We start from the raw sequence: 25,474 nt of genomic DNA, 5'->3' as shown, positions 1-25,474 counted from the left end.
TCTTAACAAAGACAACTTGGTATTGTAATACAAGAAGAAGCAATTATGCCGATAGTTATTCTCATAACTGTTCATAACTAACCATATTACTTATCCTATCCTTACCTCTTCTTCCCTTCTACTACACACCCTACAGCAAATAAAATGAAGGGAAGCAGTTATTTTGGGAGTTATTTTCCAGAACAGCATTAACTACCCATATGTTTCATACTAATTTTGTCCTATTAACACTCATAGTACTTCATAAAGATACAACAAATAAAACCTACAAAATAGCACCACTATCCAACACATGCACATATATGATAAAACCATAACAAATGCACATAATACCACAAATACAACTGTCCACTTGTTACATAATTTCTTCTTCCTTCTTTAATACACCTTGTCAAAAGATATTATTTTTCTACTCATTCCCTATTATGTAGCACATACACCTATGTAATAACCCATAAACAACGCACATAATACCACACGTCAACTATCTGAATTACAAAATTTCTTGTTCCTTCTTTAATACACCTTATCAAAAGGTTTAATCTTTCTATTTATGTTTGTAAAATAGTGCTTCATATAAATTTCTCATCAGTAGCCATCTCAAGTGACAAATAATTAGCTAAAATTTTATTTCTATATCTATTATCAGGATATTTTTTGAATTTAAAGTTTAAGGCTCAACTTTCTCTTTCTAACTTTTTTTGCGTTTTCCTATGTGGGTTGCCTTGAGTCGACGACCACTGGCATACCATGCCAGTGGGTCGGTGAAAATTTTTAGTGGTAGAGCAAAAAACTTTCGACGTGGTGGAGGGGAATGGAGTTCGAGTGTACGAGAATGGAAGGGGTTTCTGGAAGTCCATTTTCTTTCAGAAAGGGGATGTGGATTGACTTCTACAGAGCTTTAAAGAATTTAGATGGGAGATGTTCGATGGGTTGTGGAGTAGGTCCTGAAGAAGTAGTTGGAGATCGCTGCCCATGTCGCTGGGTAGTAATAGGTGCGGCAAATTTTTAGTATTTTCGGAGGTGAAAGAGAGTTCTAATGGCAGAATGAACTGTGTAATTGTGCCGGAAGGGAACAAGGCGGAAGGGTGGTGGCAGTTTATGAAAGCTGTGCATGTGGTGGTTGGTGTAAGGCTTATCCCCCCAAAATGGTTAAAGGCAAAAAACCTTTGAAGCAGTTTAAAGGTTATGAGGAGAATGATCCGGCGGTTGGTAACATAGGGTTTGTGGTGACTGGGCGGGTGGCTGGATTCATGTGCGTGGGATGTAACTTGGAATGGGAACTGAGAACAAGGAACAAATCGCCTATTTTAGCTGAGGTGCTACGATCACCTGCTGTTTGTCGGGTAGGGTAGGTTGCACCCTCGGGTCAAACAAGTATGGGTTGGGGCAATTCAAATTTCAAAATGGGAGATATGGGGTGTCACGTAGCAAGTAAGCGGGAAGTAAGGCGGGAAGGAAAGTTTCGTGGGCCAGTGTTGAATTTTAAAGGGAAATGTTTGTGGGTTGAGAAAGGAAAATGGGTTGATGTCCCAGAATCAAGTAAGAATAAGGCCAAAAAAACAAAGAGAATCTGGCAGCCTAGAGAAGCTTGCCTAGCTCACTAGCAACTAATAATAAAAGAGAGAATTTTGGTGCAGCGGAGGGTAAAAGCAAGAATGACTAGGAAAAACCTAATTGTTTCGAAGGAGAGTACGGTTTCGTAGGTGTGGACTCAGATGGAAATGAGAGGAAGGAGGGGTTCAGGTTGGACGGCTCTTTGTTGTCTAGTGTTTCGATGAACACCTCTCTGATGGCTGATGAGAGTGGATTCGTCAAGATGTCTGATGAAGACGGTTGTGAGATTAGGGCAAATAGCGACTGCTTCGGTAATGCTAGGGCGCTGATTGAAGTCGAAATGTTGAAGCTTGATGATGATGGGGTTCTGGATGTGCCGCCTATCCAATCTGATCACCTATCGAAGGAACTGATGGTCTTGCCGATGGTGATTTGGCTGACCAATACTCGGTGTGGGTCCAGAAAAATTTTGTCAAGGTGAGTAAATTGTTTGGGATATGTTTTGAAGGGATGAAAAAAGGGTATTAAGTTTATTGGCTGAACTGGAGATTAGATTTTTAGAAGCTGAGAGAGAGAAAAGGAAAGTAAAAAAAATGGAAGTAAAAAGGGAGGAGGAGTATGCAGAGAGTTAAAAAGATTGGAGTGGTCTTTAAACGATGAGGGGCGAAAAAGTAGAAGGAGAGGAGAGGGTGAGGCGACTATTACTGGTAATCAATGATAAGGAAATCTATTTGATGGAATGTGAAGGGGTCTGAACGAAGCTAGCAAAAGAGGAGTGATTAAGGGCTGTTTGAGAAGGAGGAAACCAGAGATGGCCTGTCTCCAAGAGATGAAAATGGAAAATATCACTAGGGCTGTCATTAACAGCTTATGGAAAGAGAGGAACGTGGGTTGGGAAGCTTTGCCGACTAAAGGGGCTGCAGGGGGGATTTTGGTGATGTGGGACAGTGACAAATGTTTTTGCAGGGAGTGAATATTGGCAGGGTCTCCCTATCATATTGTCTAAAGAGCTGTAGGGATAGTGAGAGGTGGAGTTTTTCCGGTATTTACTGCACAGGGAACAATGAGGAGAGGGAGTGGCTATGGGATGAGTTGGGGAGGGCTAAAATGAAGTGGGGTGAGAGGTTGGTGGTGGGGGGAGATTTTAATATGGTGTTACACGTGAGGTCGAGGTCGAGGTCGAGGTTGAATACCAGAATAGGAGAGATTAAGGAGTTCAAGGAGATGATTGATATGCTAGGTCTTATGGATCTCCTTCTTGGGGAAGGGAGGTGAACATGGTCAAGTGGCAGGGAGTGCCCGTCGTGGTCAAGGATTGACCGTTTTCTTATTTCTAATCGTTTGCTAATGCAAGTTGCAGGTTTAAGTCAAAAAATATTTAACCGACCCATATTTGATCATTTCCCGATATACCTTGCCCCAGAAGGCATTATTTGGGGCTCCACACTTTTTAGACTGGATAACAAGTGGCTGCTCATTGAGGGGTTCGAGGACTTGGTGACTAATTGTTAACAGAATATGGTTGTTGAGGGCACCAATAGTTTCATTTTTGTCTCGAAGCTGAAAACACTTAAAAATGAAAGTAAAAGATGGTCAGAGGAGGAGGAGGGCAGATTAGAGAGGGTTTTAGAGGAATACCTTATGAAACTAGCGACCTTGACAGTAAGGAGATGGAGGGCAGGTTGGGGGAGCAGGGGAGGAGAAGGAGAGAAGAGGTAAGGAAGAGGGTGGCTGAGTTGATGAATTTGGAGGCTGTGTCGTGGAAACAGAAGGTTAGGGAGAAGTGGCTTGAGGAGGGGGATAGAAACACAAGGTATTTTCACTGTCTAGCAAATTTCCAAAGGAAAAACAATTATGTAGAGGAACTATGCTGCAATTGGGATCTTTTGAAAGGCAATGAGGGTATGAGGAGGGGCGCTAAATAGTTTTTCCAACATCTTTACACTGAAGATGAATTCAGTAGGCCCAATCTTGATAATCTACAATTTAGGAGACTAGGGGTTGAGAGTAGGAACAGTTTGGAGGTCCCATTTTCAGAGGAGGAAGTCAAGGATTGCACTCATCAATGGGACATTTTTGGATTGTGATAAAAAGGATGTGCTTGATATTTTTAATGAGTTCCATAAAATCGGGTGTTTTGTCAATTCCATCAACTCCACTTTTTTAGTTCTTATCCCGAAAGTGGTGGGGACGAATGATATAAGAGAGTTTAGGCCGATTAGTTTGGTGGGGAGTTTGTACAAATTGATTTCAAAAGTGCTTGCAAGGAGACTTTCTAAGGTATTAAGGGAAGTGATTGGCGAAAAACAGAATGCTTTTGTTGAGAATAGACAAATTTTTGGTGCTGTGATGATTGCCAATGAAGTTGTGGATGACTTGGTGAGCCAGAAAAAGGAGGACATTTTGTGTAAAATCGATATGGAAAAGGCTTACGATCTTGTTTGCTGGAATTTTATGGACTACATGATGATGAGGATGGGTTTTAGGGATAAATGACGCGGGTGGATCATGAAATGCATATCTACCTCCTCTTTTGCTGTTTTGGTGAACGGGAGTCCATCTTCTTTCTTTAACGCTTCTAGAGGTCTCCGCCAAAGGGATCCTTTGTCACCTGTACTTTTCCTTATTGTTATGGAGGCCTTTAGTAGATTGATGGAGAGGGCGGGGGAGTTAAATTTATTGAAGGGGATGGAGGTGGGGAGGGGGAAGGAGAGACTAAGAATTTCTCATATCTTCTTTGCAGATGATGCTCTCATTTTTGTGAACCTTCTATAAATGCAATGTTACATTTGAGATGCATTCTCCTTTGTTTTCAAATGGTGTCCGGAATTAAAATCAACATGAGAAAGACGGAGGTGGTTAGAATTGATGATAGAAGGGATGAGGAGAGATTGGCTATAATACTCAGATGTAAAACTACCACACTCCCTATTAAATATTTGGGTTTACCTCTTGGGGCCAAATTCAAAGATATGAAAATGTGGGAGTCTATTGTGGAGTTGTTTGATAAAAGATTGGCGGGGTGGAAGAAAAATTTTCTTTCGAAAGGAGGAAGACTTACTTTAATAAAAAGCACGTTGATTAACTTACCCATTTACTATCTATCTATTTTAACCATCCCAGTCAGCATTGCTAATAAGCTTGAAAAAATCAAACGTAAATTTTTTGGGGTGATGATGAGGGAAGTAGAAAATACCATCTACTTAGGTGGGAGGAGATGAAGAAACCAGTTTACGATGGGGGGCTAGGTTTGAGGTCTATTAGGGAGTTAAACCGCGCCTTTCAAAGGAAATTGTTATGGAGGTCGCTTGTTGAAGAGGGGAGGCTGTGGAGGGAGCTGGTGAGGGTGAGATGGGGCAATTGGGAGGAGAGAGGTAGGAGGGGAAGATTCAGATCGCAAGGTTTGAGCATTTGGAAGAAAATTTGTGATGACAGTGTTTCCTTTATGGATTGTGTCAGGTGGCAGCTGGGGAATGGGGGGGATATCAATTTCTGGCATGATGAATGGGTGGGCTGTTATAAGCTTAAAGATTGCTATCCTAGAATTGATGAAATTGCTTGTGATAAAGAGGTCAAGGTGAGGGATAATTATGTTAAGGTGGGGGAGGGGTGGATCTGGAATGTGAAGCTTGTAAGAAATTTGCAGGATTGGGAAATTGATGAGTTTTGCAATCTGTTACGGTGACTTGACAGCAAAAAACTGAATGATACCAGAGATATGAGAGTGTGGAAACCAGATGAGAAGAAAGGCTTTTCTGTGAAGTCTATGTACACGGTCTTGTGCAAGAGGGACAGTTGCAGTATTAGCGATGGTGCCCCCTTTAAACAGATCTGGAAGGGTAGAGCTCCGCCTAGAGTGGCTTTTTTTACATGGGAAGCTGCGAAAGAATGCATTTTTACTATTAATATGCTTAAAAGAAGGGGAATCACTATGTTTAACAGATATTATTTGTGCAAATCGGATGAGAAAACTTGTAATCACTTACTGTTGCGGTGCCCGAAGACTTATAGCTTATGGATTTCTGTTTTAGGGTTATTGGGGCTGAATTGGGTTATGACTGAGAATGTGAGTAGTGAATTGTGGGCCTGGGCGGGTTTTTGTAAAAAGAATAGACATTTATTTCTTATTCCATTTACTATTTTTTGGGTTGCGTGGAAGGAAAGGAATGCGAGAAGCTTTGAGGACAATGAGCTTTACACATGTTAGAGATAAATGGATACATACTTTTTGTTCTATTTTGTTAGGTCAAGACATCAATGATTGGTAGGATCTTGGGATAGTCATGAACCACTTAATTGACTTGTAACTAATAGCTGTGCTTGGGTGATACCCCCTTGATATCTTCGTGAATAATATTTCTTTTATTTTCTTTCAAAAAAAAATTGTGCTTCATATATCTAAGGTCAAGTGGTTTACGTCTAGTGGATACCAGCATTTCAGTTTTGCACACTTTCTTTATTGTCTCTAGCTGAATGTTTCAGGAATTCCTTTTGGATCAGTCAATCTGATGCATGGAGTTGATGACCATGAAAGCAAGGTAAAGCCTCTATTTTTTTTCGCTTGCTTTAAAAATTTGTTGGTACGCAGCAATCAGCTAGTTATCCTTGAAGATAATCTATAAAACTAAATTTCTTCTTGACCATATTATTGTACTCTAGCATCAGTCTTGATGAAAAAATAATTCGTTTCATGAACATAATCACTGCATAAAATTTTTCAAGGACGAATTCATTGAGACAGAATGTATAACATATAATTTGAGAAATTAGTGTAGTTATTCTTGCCTTATCTTTATTTGGTTACTGTATTTTTACTTCTAACCTGAATATACAGTTTTAAACTTCCATCGCTGGTTTTTTTAGATAACATCAACTGCTGGAGGTGGGACCTTGACATTGGAATTCGGAGTGCTTAGCCGTCTGACAAATGATCCTAGTAAGTTCTATTACCTTTCCCCTTTGTACTATGTATTTGTCGGGAGCTTCTAGACAGCTGAAAGGATATCTATCTGTGGTTTCCTTTGGCAGCAGTGCTGACCTAATCTAGAACTTTGTGTTCAGCCTTTGGGTTCTCTTCCAAGCATTTAACAACACTACTAGAGTTTGAAAATAGAGACATGAAGTAGAGAGTAGCTTGTAGATCCAATCTTTGAGAAATTTGAAAATAAGTTGGTTCAATAGGAGAAAAACATCACTGCTCCAATGGAGGAAGATTGATCATTTTTTTTTTCTCTACCCTTGAGTATACTTGATCATTTTTTTTAGTAATGTGGACAAGCGGTTGGAAGATTTTTAAGGAGATATTTTTTTTTGCAAATGTTGTAAATGAGTTGAAGAATTACCTTGTCAGGTGGTTGATGGAAATCAACCTGTAGAGAAAGGGGTTTTGGGACGTGAATCTCTCACGTTTCCGTGAAGCTATATCTGGTAAGTGGTTAGAGATTCTTGATTTAGAAAGACCAAAACTATGGAGAAGGGTGGTGATAGTGAAATTTGTTATGGACCATCATGGATAGGAATGAAAAGAGACCTAGATTGTGCAGGATTTTGAAACAGATTCTCTCCTTTGATCTCCTTTCAGGCAGTTAATATGGAGAGACTAGTTTTTTATTATGATGCGTGCTATGGGTCGCCTTGAGGCTAGAAATTCCCTATGGTTTTGCTGTAGCTGCTAATAAAAACTCTCTAGGGAAGTTGTATAGCAGAGAACAGTTGGATGATATCTTGATTGTTGTCTTTTTCCTTTTATCTAAGATGTGAATAGTTCTTTTTTTTTTTCTGTGGAACTGAAATGAAAATGATTTTGGTTGGGGGGGGAAAGAGGTGAGAGTTCCATTGGTAGGCTTTACTCAAACATCAGAAGGTGTATCTTTATGGGTGGATGGAGAATGGTAAAGTAGCGCGGGCTCTATGATAAAGTGGTATGCCTGGTGTCAAGTCTGTTATAAGGCTATGGTTTAAGCTTTTGTTGGAAAGCTATTTGGAAAAGAGAAGAAGCAGCAACAAAGTTAGCTTCTTTGCTTGGGAGGCTTCACAAGAAAGGATCTTGACCTTTGAAAAGTAGCACAAAGGAATTTTATGAATCATTATTATGTTTACAATTTAGTTGCCAAATCCATTAATCACCTTCTTTTGCATTGTTTTTCAGAAAAAAACTGTCATGGTAATCTAGCTCTTTCCTTTATTGGGTGGTTTTTAGCTCATTTGCTGCCTGGTTGGTTGCTTGGTTAGGGATGGGTCTCTATGGAAGCAGAAAAAACCTTAACCTAAATCCCTTTGTCTGTATTTTAGATTGTTTTTGAATGCGAGAAGCTTTCTTTTGTAGAAGAAGAAATATTATTAAAATAAGAAGAGAGAACACAAAAACAGTGGTGGATTAGATATCCTCGCAGATTAAAAGAAAATAAAAGAAAGTGGAGATAGTCTAGCACCCCTTAGACAAGGAATCTTATTTAATGCTTGTGAACTAAAGATAGAGTAATCCTTGGAAGTGTCCATGTGCCTTACCCGGAAGAGAAGCCAAAAATGAAATTTTATTGCAAAGAACTAAAAACGAGTACACTTTATCCTTGCAGATCCTGGTGTTCCTTTCCAACCAAATCACCCAAAAATACTGGCAAAAGTTGTCCCTCTCCATAATATCTTGCTATTTTCCCTCATTCTGAATAATAAAAGTACTGAGGATGTTTTGATGGAAAGGGAATCCCCATGTCCTTGTTCTTGGATAGATTGATTTATATTTTATATGCCTTTCGGATGATTGGTTTCTCCTATTTGTCATTTGTTTCTATTTCTTTTCTTTAGCCTAGATGATGAAAACATAGTTATTTACTCATTGTTGATACATGCATATTTTTTGTGCCATCTGCATGGTAATGTAGTTTTTGAGCAAGTCACTAAAAATGCTGTGAGGGGACTATGGGCACGGCGTTCAAAGCTCAATTTGGTTGGTGCTCACATCAATGTGTTCACAGGTGAATGGACACAAAAGGTAACATCAACTTTTAATGTGATTCGAGTGTCATTGCCTTGTAAGTTTTGAATTACTTTTTTTTTTTAAAAAGGTTCTGAACAGACAAGTTTTGAATTACTTCTACTCCAATCAACTGTACAAAGCATAATTTTTTGAGGCACTATGAATATAAGAACAATAATAGTAATTAAATTTGGGGAGGAAGGGCTCATGAAAATCCTATCTATTTTCACCTTAAACACAGTACATCTGGTTCGTGGTATGGTATATGGGTACTAAATACGGTAGATATTAAATTTAGGTTCGAATGAGGGTGGGTCTACATTATTGATTTGAACTTTTAGTAAACCATTTATTACGTTCATTATTTGGATCACAAGTAATAGTTTAGTAATATATTTTGCTTTATTGGCTCTTATTCTTTTTCTATGAGAAAGATCTGGAATTCAAATCCTTTTTATAGTTATAACAAAAAAATCAAAACTCATGTTATAAATTCCTAGAAAAGTGAGTTAATATATTAAAAGTTTCAGAAGGAACTAATTAACATACTTTAAACAATGTCTGATGAACTCTTGCTCTTCGCTTGGGTACCTGCCACTTTACCTGTAACTAATATCAAATTCGGGAGAAAGTTTGTTAAAATGTAAATATTTCACTCTTTTTGTACGTTCTTTCTTTCACTATCTTTAGAGTCATATTGTACCAACTCGCCACAATTTGTTTTTAGTTATGGGTATGGAGTCTTGGAGATTCAGATTAAGAACCAAATGAACCCATGCGAAGCTGTACAGACCAGCTCAAAAAACTCAGTGTGTTGATTTCATGAGTGTTTAGTGATCAGGGTAACTATGATGCTACCTAATGCGTTTGTTTTGATAAGAAGTTAATCTATCTTCTTACGAAGTATTCTAGTCATGTTATCTTACTTAAGCATCCTGTTATTTGCACATTTAGGAGAAACATGATTTTAGAAACATTTTGAATACGGCATCCTATTCTTGATGACATAGATTGTAGAGTTTTTGGTCTCTGATCTCTTGTAATTATTTAATTATTAGGCGGCTCTTTAGATGCCTTTTAATGGTAATTTCTTATTCAACCATTTGAATACGAAATGTCAGATATTGGTTGCTTGGAACTAGACTTGTTTGTTGGATTCAACATTTAACTCTTAAATGGATGGTCAAACTGAGGTGGTTAATCAGATTGTAGAAATGTACTTTTGTTGTTTTACAAGAAATCATCCTAAAGAATAGGTAGATTGGATTCTCTGGGCCGAACATTCTGACAAAACTGATTTCAATTCCTTTCTTATGGCCACTCGCTTTTAAGTAGTCTATGGGTATTGGACTCCCCGAGTTCCTTTTTACTGTCCTAGCTTATCTAGAGTTGAAGCTATGGATCGTAAGCTTGAGAGTTTTGATATGATCTTACAGGAAACAAGAGGCCGTCTACTTCAAGCTCAATAGTGCATGAGACACTAGTATATTCTCAACGTTACGGATCATTTTTGATGTGGATGATTCGATTCTTCTGGAATTATAACCATATTGCTAAATTTATTTGGCAGCAAGAATTCTCAGACGTTAGCCCTCCATTTATATGGTCCTTTTCCCTTTCTCAATGGTATTGGGGCAGTTGCTTGCCTGCTTGACTTGACTGTTGATTCCAAACTACCCCCAATTTTCCATCTTTTGTATCGAAAGATGTTACATGGTCAGAACTATACAGCCCTTCCCTTTCGAGCACTGGCCAAATACCCTCCACCTACAACCTTAATTGGAATCCTGCATTCGCAACAGCCACCATGAACTTCTCATTGGGAAGGACTCTCCTCTAGCTGATTGTATGGCTCTTTGATATCCAAATTTTGCACTTGAGGACAGGCACAATTTGGAGGACAGGAGTGATGGGGAGGGTCCTAGAAGTATGAAGATAATATCCTTCGCCAAGGTGTATTAAAGAAGAAAAATGAAGTCTACAATCAATAACTAGTAGTGTCCTAAGTTTATGGTTAGAAGTCCCACTGCCTATAGTTTTTCTGCCAATACCCTTGTGGCTTTTTTATCTTGCAGTGTGATTTGAATAAGTCTTGTATTGTTGTGTGAGTATTGTCTTGTAAGGAGTGTTCTAATGTCTGGAAAACCAGAAAACTGCTTTTCCTTCTATTTTAGTAAACACTATGTCGGTTTTCTGGATTGATGCTGACTATCTGAAGCTACTGATGTCTGATCATTTCTTTTCTGCATCTTATGGTGTTCGCACTATGTTGAACTGATAAGAGAAAAATGGAAGGGGATCTTTCGAAAAGTGGTGAATATATTATTCATATATGCCACTGGTGTTTCTTGAATCATTCCTGTTGTTACTTTCTAGGTGAATGGCTGCTACCATTTAGAGTAAATTATGCAGGTCTGATTAATTCACTTGTTTGTTCCTTTGCGATAGTCTGCCTCTGGTGCAGTTACATTTATATTGCTGCTCTGCAGGATGCTGGAATAGGAACAAGTATTGACTCCTTCTACGAGTATCTCCTGAAGGTTAGTAAACTGATGTCTCCTAGAAACATAGCGATTTAATTTTAGTGAGGGAAAACCTCAATTTGTTATTGATGTGGTCATTGCATAACATTTATTTCTAGGTTTAGGGATGGATGTCAATGAGAGGTCCATGATTAATGGGGCTTTGAGGTTGTGTGTTATGAACGCATTTGTAGGGCATAAATATGGAAGGCAAAACAATGACTAAATAGGATAGTGAAGTTCAATTACATATGGAAACGTAATTAGTATTAGATTTTTAAATAATTGAAATTCTAATTAGTATTACATTCCGAAATAGTTAGAATTATAATTAATATTAAATTTCTAAATTATATATAATTTTCTATTAGTATTAGATTCTTAAATAGTATAAGATTTTTAATATTTTAATAAAGTATTTCTAATTAGATTTAGATTTCTAATGAGATTGAAATTTTTAAATAAGAATTATAATCTCTATATAAAGGAGTATGTTTGTTGTTAATAAAAGTAAATCATAATATTATTTTAAACTACGAGATTGGAGGTTTCTCTAACGAGATTCAAGGTATCAACTCCCTTTGATGAGTTGTAATCTATTTTCACAAAAATAGGTTGCTCTCGCAATAAAAATAAGGATGTTAACCCTTTGTTAGAAGACGATTTTGTTGTTAACCATCAATTGACAAGATCTTGGTCCTGAAATCATCGCATTGTGGTATAATTAGGACTGGATTGTTTGCTTTTAAGAAATTACAAATGTATCCTTATATAATAAGCACCATCGTCAATTCATTTCGGCCTCTTAACAGATTTTAAGACATGGTTAAATGTGTTATATAACATATCATGTAACTGTAAAGTAACAAAAAGCTGCAATGCAATAAACAATTCACCCTTGCATAAACACAGAGAAGGGACTGAGGTCTCAGTTCAGATGGTGAGGGAGAAGTAATGATGAGAGTACAAGAAAAAGTATGGTGTGAACAGGTATGTAGTGTGACGAGAAAAAGTTGGCATTTTAGTCTTTTAAAATTTTTTATTAGGGTGAGATTAGCATTTTAGTCTTTTAAAAATTTTCATCAGGGTGAGATTAGCATTTTAGTGTTTTCAAAATTTTCGTTAGGGTGAGATCACAAATGGGCTAGATTTTTATTCTTAAAAAAGAAAGACTTAATTGTAGTTGTGGTCAAATCTCAAGAATCTTCATACATTTTACCCAGCACCAGAGTCTTTCTTTTCTTCATCAGCTTACCTGGTCTGAGTTAATTTTGAATTTCCAAAACATTTAAAAATATGGAGAATGATTTTGTTTTAAAATATGGTCGGCTTTCAAGCCACATGGAGAAAGTTAGTGTCATTAGCCTTATTTTAATTCTAAATTAAGTTCTCCAACTTTGGTTGATTATAAAAGACGCCAAGTCTTTGAGTCTTTTATTGTCCTTTCTTAAAATCTCTGAAAGCTAAATTTGCACAGGAAAGACGAGCTAATTTATGCACACTATATCACAAAGGTACTTGTTGATTTTTGCATTAAATTTCAATATTATTCAGTTCTTCACATAATGAACATCATACACTTCAATCAAGAGCCCTGTTTTGCTCTGAAGTAACTTGTCCACTTTAGTGGTGAGATGGGTTGCTCATGGTATTGTCATTTTAGATTCATAACTACTGTCTTTTAGTTTGCTGATGCTTCTGTCTCCACCACAGACCTTTAGAGTTATTATCTGTAATTATATGGTGTGAACCAACATAACTATTATGAGTTTCTTTTGTTTTGCTCATCTAAAACTGTGATTCGTCTGATTCCACCTTTTCTGTCCCCCTAGATTTTCTTAAAGGCTTTTCAGATCAGAAGATAAGGAAAAAATAATGTAAATGGTCAGTAATCAAAGATGCATGTTCAAACAATCATCAATAATTTCAACATGGACCAGAAAATGGCCCAGGAGTATCAATAGGATTTGAGTGAAATTTGAAGTAAACCTTTCTTGCATTTTAAACTTTGTTTATTTCCACTTACTTGTTCATCAATCATGACATTATTTCAGGCATATTTGTTGTTTGGAGACGAAGAATATTTATTCATTTTCCAAGAAGCATATGGGGCAGCCATGCACTATCTTCACAATGATCCCTGGTAAAAGCTTGCTGCTGTTTTGCCTTGCTACATAAATATGAATTGTCCTGCTGTTGTTCCATCCAGATGGTTCATTTTGCTCCTTTCACCCTCTTGTTTGTAATATTAAATGTTAATGATTAGTTTTGCTCTTTTCTTTTAATTATTTTTGCAGGTATGTAGAGGTCAATATGGATTCTGCTGCTCTTGTTTGGCCATTATTCAACAGCTTACAGGCATTTTGGCCTGGCCTTCAGGTTGTGTTTATATATACTTGCGATGCACATAAATTTAATTTTTCCTTTATTTGTTATCTAATCATAATAAGTTTGACCTGCGTAACCTTTTTGTATTTCATTTTTCAATTATTATATTCTCTTAAAAAATAAATTTTTGGAAGGTTTTGGCTGGGGATGTTGATCCTGCTATTCGAACACATGCTGCCTTCTTTAGTGTCTGGAAAAGATATGGTTTTACTCCCGAAGGTTTTAATCTTGCTACACTAAGTGTTCAGGTATTTTCACTCGATGTCTTAACTGTGAGATATTCCTGATTATTTCTTTCTAATTAATCTTGCTTTTCCACAAGCTGCGCGAATGTCTTATTCATTGGATAATGCATCTGGTTGAAGCCTATTTATCAATATATGCTGCTTGACATTTGATTATATAAATGAAGTCTTTATCTGATTAGAGTTGTTTTAGGCAACTTGGTTGGAAGTCTAATTTGAACTCTTCACCTGGTCAGCATTTGAGTTTGGGTTTGTTCTGCAGAACTGTTCAAATAGCTGGGGAACAATTTCTTACTTCATTTGAGTTCTCTTTTGTATTTGTATTATTTAGTTATTTTTCCTTTTTTTTTATTTCCTTCGCTAGTGGATGGGACTGTCAGGTTGTAACTTTCTAGACTCGATACTTCTTTTACAGCATGGGCAAAAGAGTTACCCACTGCGGCCGGAGTTAATAGAGAGCACATATTGGCTCTACAAAGCTACAAGAGATGCCAGGTTGTGGAGATGTACCCTTTTTCTTGTGCACCATTTGTTCCTGTAGTTTAACTTTTCTGCTCAACACATAGAAATGCTTATTAACTTGGAGGGTGTTTGCAATTACTTATTTGCTGCTTATAAGGATCTTCAAACACCTTCTGAGCCTTACAAGGATCTTCAAACACCTTCTGAGCCTTACTTTTTGAATAAGGGTCCAATTGCTTTAAGTAACTTAAAGCATCCTAGTCGTTTAAGAACATTTTTTCAGCCACCTGAAACATCTTCTTGGATTTGGTGGCATTCCAAGATTTGTATTTATTCTTCCATTATGCAACTGAAAAAGTATTGAAGCATGAGGTTGAGATAAGCAGTAGAATCCATTTCAATATTTTCCATAGCAGAAAATTGCCCCAGATGTGCTTAAAATAGTGTTCCCAGTAGCTCACAAATCTAGCATTTCTGAACCTTCCAAACTGGGTTCTCTTTTATTTCTCACCCCAAAATGATCCAGATCCACGTGAACAGACTGAACGACCATCTTCCTATCTCCATGCCTCAGTCTTCAGAGGTTGGTTTCAATGCTGCTTTAACACATATGCCTAGCTGCTTGCTGGATTCCCAGACCTCTTTTTTCTGCCTGACCTTGTGGAAATAGAACTTTAAGTTTAGGTCAGCAAAGAGAACTGTCCTTAGAATTTAGGGCTATTTATGATTATCAGAAACCACAAGAAATATTTTTTGTTTGGTTCCAGCAACATTAATAATTCTTGTTTCTTTTCTTTGACTTACGAATAAACTTTTCCTCTTTAGATATCTTGATGTTGGAAGAGACATGGTTGCTAGCTTGCAATATGGGGCCAGGTGCCCTTGTGGTTATTGTCACATTTCAGATGTAGAATTCCATAAGAGGGAGGATCACATGGAAAGCTTTTTCCTTGCAGAAACAGTAAGGACAGCATTTAAGTTAGTATACTCAAGTTTTTTATATTTCTTTGGCTCTTGTTGTTTAGAATTATTTTCTAATGGATGTAAATATGTTTTTGCATTCTAGTTGAAAGGTCTAGGAAACTTGACTCTGATATCATGAAAATTTATAATTAAAATCTTTTTCTTTGAATTTTATTGATGATGTTTAGTTTACAACAATTAGATCATAGAAGAAAATTGGAGAGAGTTTGAGTAGAAAACTAGATACAAATTAATTTTATAAAAAGAGAAGATGTTCCAGTTATGGAAATTGACTATAATTCTACTTTATAGGAAGATTTCATTGAAAATACCATCTGTTTAAATATCGTACTTCTACAAGAAGTTGGATTCGTACACTCAATTACTCACATGTCCCAAGTTCTTCATCTGCAGTTTATTATTCAAAAATTTATAAAGAAAGAAAATAAGGTGTGCTGACAATTAAGTGAATAATGAAGAACTCAAATTAGTTGGATCAAACAGACATGAATAATTATAAAAGATGTTCGAATATAGTGAAGAAAGTATAGCAGTAGAATCATTCTAAAACTATTTCAACTAACATTTGGATCAATACATTAAGTCTTGAAAAAATCCAAATAAAAATTTTATATTCTTTAGTTCCTACGGCTACATTATATTCCTATAATAAGATTCAGGACTATAGTTAACCTTTCTGGTGCAAAACATATATGTATTTTATCCAGGAGAAATAGTTTTCTAACATGATGTATCAATATTACCCTATTGGGGCGAGGTCAAATCATACCTAGATTGAGTTCTAAAATAACTTAAGATTTATTCTTATACTCATTAAAAGCAAATAACTTCATTAAATATCTCAAATTCGTAATTTCATCAAAAGATAAATTTGATCTAAAATATATATTCAAAAACAACAAATTAGGGATGATATGTATTTTCAGAGAGATTATATGATTAGTAAATAATTTCAAAATTATAAATAATTAGAAAATTTTGAAATCCAAAATATTTTTCAAATATCATAAAATATTATAGTATGTTAAAAGACTATTTATCTTTAGTGCTAAATCTAAATTTTTCAATAAAATTTTTAAACTTTTTTCAAATCCGATTTATTGAAATGATATAAAATTTTCAATAATTCATATGTATGTTGATGAAGTGACAAATGTGAGACTATGCTATCTAAAAGAGTAAGTAGATTGCTAATCAAACTCTAATATAGAAAGAATTAAACTCCTCTAGATTGAATACGAAACAATTATAATTTATTACTTCCAGAAGTCATCTTTTCCATACAACACAATAAACACCAGTATGTAATATATGAGTAAAATGTGCATTTCCACACATTTTCAACCACAATGTTATTTATTTAGCATCCTAAAACAGTCCATTAAAAATTGAGGGTTAAAAAATTTCGTACTTGCATAACGTGCTACCAACTTGGGGATTTAATTTTCCTACCACAGAACAACCTGAGAGACAAATCTCATATGCCCAAGAACTAAATATTAGAAGTACAATTTAGAAAAAAAAGTCAATTGAAAAGGTCACTTAAAGAGAGAGACCAAGAAGTCTAAAGTTGCTAACACGTATTCGCAAAATTCAGTATACCTAAATATCAAAGATTCATAATTCCCTCAATTTTTATCCAAATAATGTAATTTTGGTGTTTATGAGAATCTTATAATATGTAAATTATAACTACATATGTTTCATGACTAGAAGTATGGCCAGAAAAATGGAAAAGGAGATTGGAATCTATTCCTGCCAAAATTCATGTTTTTCTGCTTTCTGCTTTTCCAAATATCTAAAACTTCATAATTTTTTCATTTCTTATCTGATTGTGCAATTTTGGTGTTTATGGAAAGCTTATAATATGTTGATTTTAACCAAACAAATTTGGTTGCCATTCATTTAAAAAAGAACAAAATCACCGGAAGTGCTACTGGACAAAATCTTTGCATTTGTTTTCCTTTTTAGCTATCTACCATGCATAAAGATCTTATGAACTTAAATCCTAATTTGACTTTAAGTATTTACCTTGTTTGTTGCATATTATCTTATCTCCTTCCTCTCTTCTCTTCTCTTCTCTCTCTTCTTAGGTTTTGCAGGATTTTCTTTTTTTTTTTAAGATTAACATCCAATACATAACTTGTACTAAAAACAAATTCCAATAAATAACCACATATATGTAGGTGGCTATCTCCCATAATAAAAAAACCCTAACAACTTATACTTAATTCTGAAATAGCCCCTAAAATTTTATAAAACTATAATATGATACTCTTGGCTTCATAATTAGAAAATAAGAATTATTTTTTCCAGGCTTGGTATTACAGTCAGAATTCATGAAAATGAGCCTTGTTGAGTTTGGGTCTTATTATGGTATGTCTAAGCCAAACATTAGGGTTGTCTAGCAAACTTTTCTCTTTGAAATTATTTTTGGAACTAGGCTAGTTGTAGTTCTTAATATCCATGTAATTACCTGAGAAGCTGACCGGTTATTGTATGACAGAATAATTGTATTTCATGTCTTATCAGCAATGGTTTTGCATTTGATTCACACTTTGCATTTCTAATTTTTAATTTTTCTTTTCTGGGTACACTTTTGAATAATCTATTGATATTATTAGGTTAAATACCTGTGGCTTCTTTTCGACTTGGCTGTGGGTCCAGATAACCTTGTTGAAAATGGGCCATACAAGTAAGGGCTTCGGATCTTTTATTCTGTGTGTGTGTATATTTCAGTTTTCTATTTGATAAGCAAGAACTGTTATTTGGTAATGCTTCCCAAGTACTGAAATAATACAAAAGTTCTGTGAACTTTCCTTCTGTTATATCTAGGATCTAGCACTGAGTTGGAAACTTTTCCATGAACAGGTACGTTTTTAGTACTGAAGGCCACTTACTGCCTGCAACCCCACAGATATCCCTTGTGCAGGAGCATTGTGCATATCTGGGAGCTTACTGTAAAAGTGACGAATTCAAACAAGAAGCTTATGCATCGGACATCTCTTCTGAAGTTCAAGAAACTAATGGTAGTAAATTTTCTGTAGGCAGATCTCAGACTAGTTTGCCTTCACATTTCTCTTATGTAGAGCCAATTCCTATATCAGGGCTGATTAAGGTGAGTGTGGAGTTTTCTTTGCCTGCATTCTAATAGAGTTGTGATGATTTTCACATCATTGATAATCCTGCTCTTTGGTTTCTCTTTTTTTCACATCTCATGTAATGCAAAGTGAGACGGTAAGGAATTTATTTTAGCTTGAATATTTAATGGCAAGTTAAGCTAAGAACAGTAAAGAACCCGAAAAATGGTTTCAGCAGTGACAATAGTAAGGGACCCTAGCAATGAGAATATAGATAATATGCAAAAATTCTTCTGAATCAAATTTCTATTTTACTATGTTTGGTGGTGGAATTCATTTACAAATCTATATCTTTTTTGTAGAATGTTTTTGGAATAAATATTTTGAAGTCTACATATCTTTTAATTAGAGAAAGTAAAAAGTTCATAGGCAATTCCACTTGGAGTTTCCTATATAGTCATTTTTTATTATATCTAGTAAAGCTTTCATCATCTAGTTCATGAAGTATATATTTTCAAATGAATTCCACAAACAATTCTTGATTTATTGCAAGCTTAGCCTTAGATTTTGATCTGGAGGGGTATTAGTGGAGGAAGAAACATTTTTGAGATAAAAGTAAGTATATTAAAGAAGATGCCAAGGGAGCATCACCCGTATACAAGACTCAGAATTTACAATTCAGTAAAAATATCTACAACGGATCCAAAATCCTCTATACTATCAAGATTGTGGCCTAAAACAATAGGAATCTCATTTCTTTTGCTATCTTTTGGGTGGTGTAAAAAGAGAGTTTTTGAGGGGGTGGAAGATGAGTTTGATAGGGTTGGAGATAGATGGTTCTAAACTTTAGGTTTTTTGGTTATGGGTTATTCTCTTTATACAATGGAGGATTTTGGGATCTCACTGATATTTTAATTGACATATAATTTATATTTTTGTACGTGGGTTGGCACCTTTTTGGTGTTTGTGAATTAGATACAATACTTTGTATTTTTTTAAAAAAAAGAATTATTCCCATCTACAGAATTTTCCATCTTGAACTGCTATTTTCTAGATGTAACTGTCTCAGCATGTCTCTTTCTCTACATGAACTGCTGTTTCTTAGGTTTTTAGAGAATCATCTTAGGTGGTTTTGAAAATTATGTAATGGAAGGTGCTCTCCTACTTTGTTTAGTTTTTGCTTGTGTGTCATTATGGTAGGTGTGAGGAGCTTCAGATGAAGGCAAATCAACTATGTTTGTGGGGGGTGATTTTTCTTTAACATCCATGTTTTGGAGGCTAGAGAAAACAGATTTTGGATCATCATGGAGAGAGAAGTAACTGCATTGTTGATGGATTAACTTAAGCAATTGAGGTGCAACAAGGAGCAGAACACACATAGTGGTATGGTATGTTTAGATATCCAATATACTTTATTGGGACTGAAGTGCTAGAAAACTAACGTGGAAAGTTCATAATGATCACTGAATTCTTGGTGATGGTAGAAAGAAGGTGATTATCGTTCCTGGATGCATTGATGGCCAAGGATGGCTCAGAATGGCAGATATGCTTCATAATCTGATAACAATGTAGATTTCAGGGGAGATTGAAGAGTTTCCAGGTTCAAAAGGAGTTGCGGGGAAAAAAAAATACTGCAGTGTTAGTCAGTGTTGCCCAGTAGGAAAACAAGAATCAACAAGTATTCTCTTGCATGGTGTTAGATCTAGGATTGGGAAGTAAAATAGGAGCAAGAAGTGAAGAGTTTCTTGAGTTGATTGAAGGAATAGATTGTTGTGGAGGTGGAGTTGTAGAATCCGCATGAGCTGACAACTGCATCAGTCTTGTGCAATGCTATGAACGGCGACCCACTCAGTTCTCAACTGAATTGACCTCTGCATGACTTTGATATAAAACAAGTCAATACTAGCTTCTATAGCATTACAGGTAAATAGCAATAAAATCCTAGTATTCTGTAGATGATCCTCTCAGAAGTTTCAAAATTCAGTCTTTGATAGGCTTGGGCAAAAACCTAATTTTATCCATAAATACCATGTTCCATATAGAATCTAGTATCGACTTGTTTTGGGTTTCAAAGACATCTAAAGCTTATTGGTATAAGCTTTTTAAAGGGCATGCAAACAATGGGTTAAAATTTCTATGCCCCCTGCATTACAGTTGATATGACTAATTTGGTTTAGAGTTGACTACAATCTGGCTTTTCGATTGATGATTCAAGTCGTACCAATAGTCATCTGTGATCTTGTGCAGATAAAAAGAAACAAGTTTTGCCTGAGTTATCTTCAAGTCTTAATAAAATCAGGTCACTTATTGTTAGTTGAGATAACTTTTCTTCTGTTGGCACTGATAAGGAGAGTGATAGGGTCAGAGAAAGGTGGTTATGGAAATGGAAATTAAGGTTAGAGAAGAATTCTATGGCTCTTATGGAAAAGTAAGGTGGCTTTTTTGTTCTTCAAGAAGGGGAGAGGTCATATGACAGTTGGGCAGAACAACTGTCTATTGTTGTTACAGGATAGGAGAAGGAAGATGAGAGTGATTCTTGATTCTATTACTTCTTCTTTCAATTTTCTTAATTTAGAAGGGGATGATTTTTTTTAAGGCGAGGATGGTAATTTGTTGCTTGATGAACTATTTATGGATAATTACCTGTAGGGAGAGCATTTGGAACTTCCAAAGCCTATTGAAGAGGAGCATATGGAAGAACTCCCAAAGCCTAGTGCGTGCGAAGTTTGTAGCAACCTTGTGAACACGACACATGCACAAGTGAAGTAAATGGTGGGTCTGGCCCACTTAAACAGCATAGTGAGGAGGCTTGGAAGGAACTTAAGAGAGGATCAGAGCTTTTAATTTGTTCAGGGAGTTGGTCTTTCTGTTCTTTCAACTTTTTTCCTTATTCATTCCCAAATCTTACCATTTTTCTGTACCTCTAGATTCTTCTTTTTTGCAATTTGAGGTCATTGAGAAAGCAAACTTTAGTGATGGAATACTTCCACATCCAAGGGGCAATCGAATTTCTTCTGAAGCTCGCTGTTTTTGTATGAGGGAAAAGATATATCTTTGGATAGGAAAAGAAATTTAGAATCCAATTGAGTGTCTAGATCAATTAGATTTTTGATAAATGGAACCTACATGCAAGGTTATGAAAGTTCAGATTTCACCTAGAACTTTTTTTTTAAGATAAAAAAGAACGTATATTAAGTATAAAGCACCAAGGGGGTGTCGCGCTGTACAGGATATTTATATGTCTATTAAAACATCAAAAACCTTCCCAAAAGCGTCCCACTCATATACATCATGCCCCAGAATTAGAGACTCAAAAGTATGTATTCACCTATTTCTAATTCTGCTCAAATCTCCCACACACCCATCAAACGCTATATTGTTCCTCTATTTCCACACCACCCAGAAAATAGTTAAAGGAATGAGTTTATAATTTTCGAATTCTTTCCAACCCCATCCAAAGCCCAAAGTTCATTCTTTATTGTACCCCCGATCACCCAATTGATACCCAGTAAACTATAAATCATACTCCATATGCTATAAGTCACCAGACGCCAAGGAAGGAGATGATTGTGTGATTCAACTACCTCCTTACATAAATAACAACCATTAACCATAATGTGGCCCCTTCTCATCAACTTGTCTGTAATGAGGATGCATTCTCCACCTGCTTTACAAGTAAAAAAAAAACAATTCTCGGTGGCGTTTTCACTTTCCATATCTGCAAAGTCGGAAATCTCACACTTTCTCCCTTTCTATTGGCCAAATGGTCATAAAAGGACTTGACTATAAAGATACAATCTTTCTTTAGTTTCCATATAGCCTTATCCTTGTAAGCTTCAAGATGCACATCGGCCAGTAGTTGATGGAGCCTAGTAAAACTCGTCAAGCTCTCAATCGTTAAGGTTTCTAGTCAGGTTCATGTCCCAGCCACTCTCCCATCCACCCCTCTGAAGACTTCCTCCACCACCACATTCTTCCTTAGGGGTAAAGCATATATTCTTGGGAATTGATCCATAAATTTAATGCTCCCAATCTACTCATCCTCCCAAAAGTTAATGATATTACCTCTCTCAAGCTTCCATTGAGGCCTCCCCAAACCAATCTTCCTTCATAATTCCACACCATGAGGCCTTGCCATCTCCCTACTACTCCCCTCCTCACAAGATCCCCCCACCTCGCTCCAGTGACCCGACACTAGAACCTACCCTACTCCGATAAGATTTCACCTAGAACTTGGGAGGAAAAAGAAGATCAATCCAGAATTAAGAGTATAAAGTCTTCTATATTTTATGACAATCTTATAGGGAGAAGGGGCGAAGACTCTTTATCCTTAAGATTGTTAATTGGAATGTGAACATGTTTAACAATGGCACTTGATGGAAGAAAATTAAATAGGTTAGTTTGAGGGCCAATCCAAATATTATGTTCTTACAAGAAACTAAAAGGAAGATTTAGGATTGAATGCTCATTGGGAGTGTTTGGAATTCTAAATTTAGGGAGTGGGCTGACTAGCCCAGGGGAAGGGAATGTTAGTTATGTAGGATACTAGAGTGGCACTCTAGACAATCTTGTCGCGGGTACTTTTTCCATTTCTGTGTTGTTGAATATCATGGGGTAGGGAATTGGTGGTTTACTTGCGTTTATGAGTCTATCCTACTTAGTCTTTGCTATTTTTGTTGGGAGGAACTCCAGTATATTTATGCTCTTTGTAGCTTTTGTGTGTATGTTGGAGAAGACTTCAATACCTGTAGGTTCCCTTGTGAAGAGTAGGACGGGAACAGAAATACTTCCATGATGAGGAGTTTTGGTTGTTTTATCCGCTACTGTCAACTCAGAGATCTTTTGCTATCTAATGCATTGTTTCCTTGGTCAGTGAAATAGGGGTAGGACTATGCCTCCTCTTGTTGATTGGTTTTTGGTGACTATTGGTGACTATTCAGTGAAATAGGGGTTTCGGTAGTTTTTCCTAACCTTATGTAAGAGGTTCTCCCTTGTCCTATCACGGAGCATGTCCTTATTCTCATTGACTCCATTTGGTTGCAATATGGTTGCGCCTCTTTTAGGTTTGAGAATATGTGGTTGCATCATCATGGTTTTGCAAAGAATTGGCAGAGTGGTTCGATGAGCCAGTGGTTGAGTGGTCAGAAAGGCTTTTAATTCAGAAAAAGCGAAACTCTGTTACTGAAGAGATAAACTCATGGAATAGAATAAGGAGGTTTTAAGGACTACTAGTGTCAAGAAAAAAAGATTAATTTTCTAGATTGCCTCCTTGGAGAATGAGTTTGAGGAGGTTATCATTAAAATGAACATCCATTGGAGGCAAAAAATATACAGTTAAGTGGATCGCAGAGGGTTCCACTGATACAAGTCCTTTTATAGATTGCTAATGTGAGGAGAAGAACTATGAAGGCATCAACCAAATGGAACAATTCTCCAAACATTTGCTTTATCTGCTGACAAAGTGAGGAGAGACATAGTCACCTATTTGTGTAGTGCGATCTGGCATGGACTTTGTGGACAAGGTTGTTTGCACTATTCGGGATTCATTCAATCGCATCCGGCTTAGTGGAGTGTGTTACTCATTCTCTTATCAAGGTGATGGAGTAAGGAAGGAAGCACGATCCCTTCTGAAGGGGCTATATTTGCAGGTTTGGTTGGAGAGGAATCCATGTTTTTTCTCTCACGAATTCTAGGGTCGAATGACGGTTTTTAAGCGTCTTCATGGATTGAGGTGCATGGTCAATTTGCATATTTGACTCTCTACGATTTACATTGGAATTAGGCAGCTATTGTTACTAGCTCCTACCAGGAATGCATTTAATTTTATTTATGAGCCTAGTGTAACATGTCAAACTTTTTGTTAGAAAGTTCAGATAGGATGCCTTATTGTCCACAGTTGTATGAACTTTTTCTTTTCTACAATCTTTTTTTAGGGAAAAAAAAGAAAGAAAGAGGAGAAGAGTTATGTAAGGGAATTGGAGAGGCTGTTAATATTTTGAAAGACCTTTTTTTATAGTGTGAGAAAGATCAATGATTTCTATAGGAGTCCTTACAGGGAGGAGGGTGATGATCCCCTGTTTACGGAATGTATTGATTAGAGCCCTAATTACCATGGCAGAGCTCAATGTGGAGAGGCCTTTTAGGGAGGAAGTGGTGAAGAAAATTTTGTGGGCCCTTGGTGTGGATAATCCCGAGTGCTTTCTTCTTTTTTTCCAAATGGACTTTTTCTTTCAATGTAAAGTTCAATTTGATTTTGCAAATTGATTTAAATGTCATGTTTCATTTCAATATCTAAGTACATTTTCCTCTCAGAATATTTTGAATATCACGATTTATTTCAATATCAGCATACATTTTCCTTGTTTGATATACATATAGATAAATTAAATTTTATTGTTTATTTGTTCCAAACAAGATCGATATGTTCTGCAGGGGCTGTGTCCTGGACTAACTCATGCACAAAAATATGGGATATCATATCTGGCTTCAGTCAACTCAATTCACAAGCATGTTTCCGCAAGACGACCGGAAACAACTATAGTTAAGAGCCAACAAGTTGTATTTCTCTCTGAGCAAGGTGCACGTGCCACCAGAGATAATGTTGGAAGTAAGGAATTGCCTAACAGAGAGCGGGGAAGTGATCCACCACACTTGTGAGCAAGATCTCTTAGCCGGCGATGAACACTTGATTATGATCTTAATTTATTGGATTCAGTTTTGAAAACTTTTGTTCTCATCCCAGTACCGTGAAAGGTCTGACTTGGGTAGGATCATACATGGTAACTTATTTAGGCTCTTTAAATTGAAGTATAGGAAGACTGATGTTCTCGGCTCCTGATGCCCATGTGATTTGTGATTATCGATTTGGGAAATTCGGCAATTGTTAATAAGAGTGAGTTTGGAATGTTAACGGTGGAATAAAAGTGGAAGTTGGAAGGGGTTTGTAACTCTTGTATGATGAAAATATTCGGCACTTATTTTAGGCCTCCCTACTCGTGTAATTGAGAAAAATATTTTTCTTTTACAATATAGGGTTGTTATGTATTTGCTTGGATACAGAAATCCATGATTGAAGAGGAAGAATTGTTCAAAGAGGGACAATCTCGGAAAATGTTCCGTTTACTAGCTTCAGACAGAGATGGAAGTAAACTGTCAAAAGGATAATTACAAACAGGTTAATCATTTCAGAAAAACAAATAGCAATGGCCATCTTGTAACTTTTTCTTTATAAAATATATATAAATAATAGATTTATTCATA

General features: G+C 36.3%; 1 protein-coding gene across 10 annotated transcripts in view; it reads left to right on the top strand.

Moving 5' to 3' along the window:
* Window positions 1-25,474, top strand: part of LOC110814068 (Glycosyl hydrolase family 47 protein) — a 49,973-nt gene extending 24,499 nt beyond the window's left edge. For 3 of the 10 annotated variants that reach the window (XM_088215179.1, XM_088215184.1, XM_088215183.1), the window contains 12 exons: window positions 6,040-6,095; window positions 6,421-6,493; window positions 8,439-8,548; window positions 11,023-11,073; window positions 13,110-13,198; window positions 13,353-13,434; window positions 13,578-13,691; window positions 14,053-14,183; window positions 14,976-15,111; window positions 17,759-17,829; window positions 18,006-18,252; window positions 24,647-25,474. In XM_088215179.1, the coding sequence (XP_088071305.1) occupies window positions 6,040-6,095; window positions 6,421-6,493; window positions 8,439-8,548; window positions 11,023-11,073; window positions 13,110-13,198; window positions 13,353-13,434; window positions 13,578-13,691; window positions 14,053-14,183; window positions 14,976-15,111; window positions 17,759-17,829; window positions 18,006-18,252; window positions 24,647-24,871 (1,385 nt within the window). In that variant the 3' untranslated portion in view covers window positions 24,872-25,474. Of the gene's footprint in view, window positions 1-6,039; window positions 6,096-6,420; window positions 6,494-8,438; window positions 8,549-11,022; window positions 11,074-13,109; window positions 13,199-13,352; window positions 13,435-13,577; window positions 13,692-14,052; window positions 14,184-14,975; window positions 15,129-17,758; window positions 17,830-18,005; window positions 18,253-19,414; window positions 19,603-24,629 lie in introns of all 10 variants that reach the window. The other 7 variants (XR_015817606.1, XR_015817602.1, XR_015817603.1 and 4 more) reach the window with 7 other exon arrangements.

This window comes from Carica papaya, chromosome 3 (genome assembly GCF_054855325.1).
Source record: "Carica papaya isolate Zhongbai chromosome 3, ASM5485532v1, whole genome shotgun sequence".
NCBI lineage: Eukaryota > Viridiplantae > Streptophyta > Magnoliopsida > Brassicales > Caricaceae > Carica > Carica papaya.
This window is presented reverse-complemented; position numbering and strand designations above follow the sequence as displayed.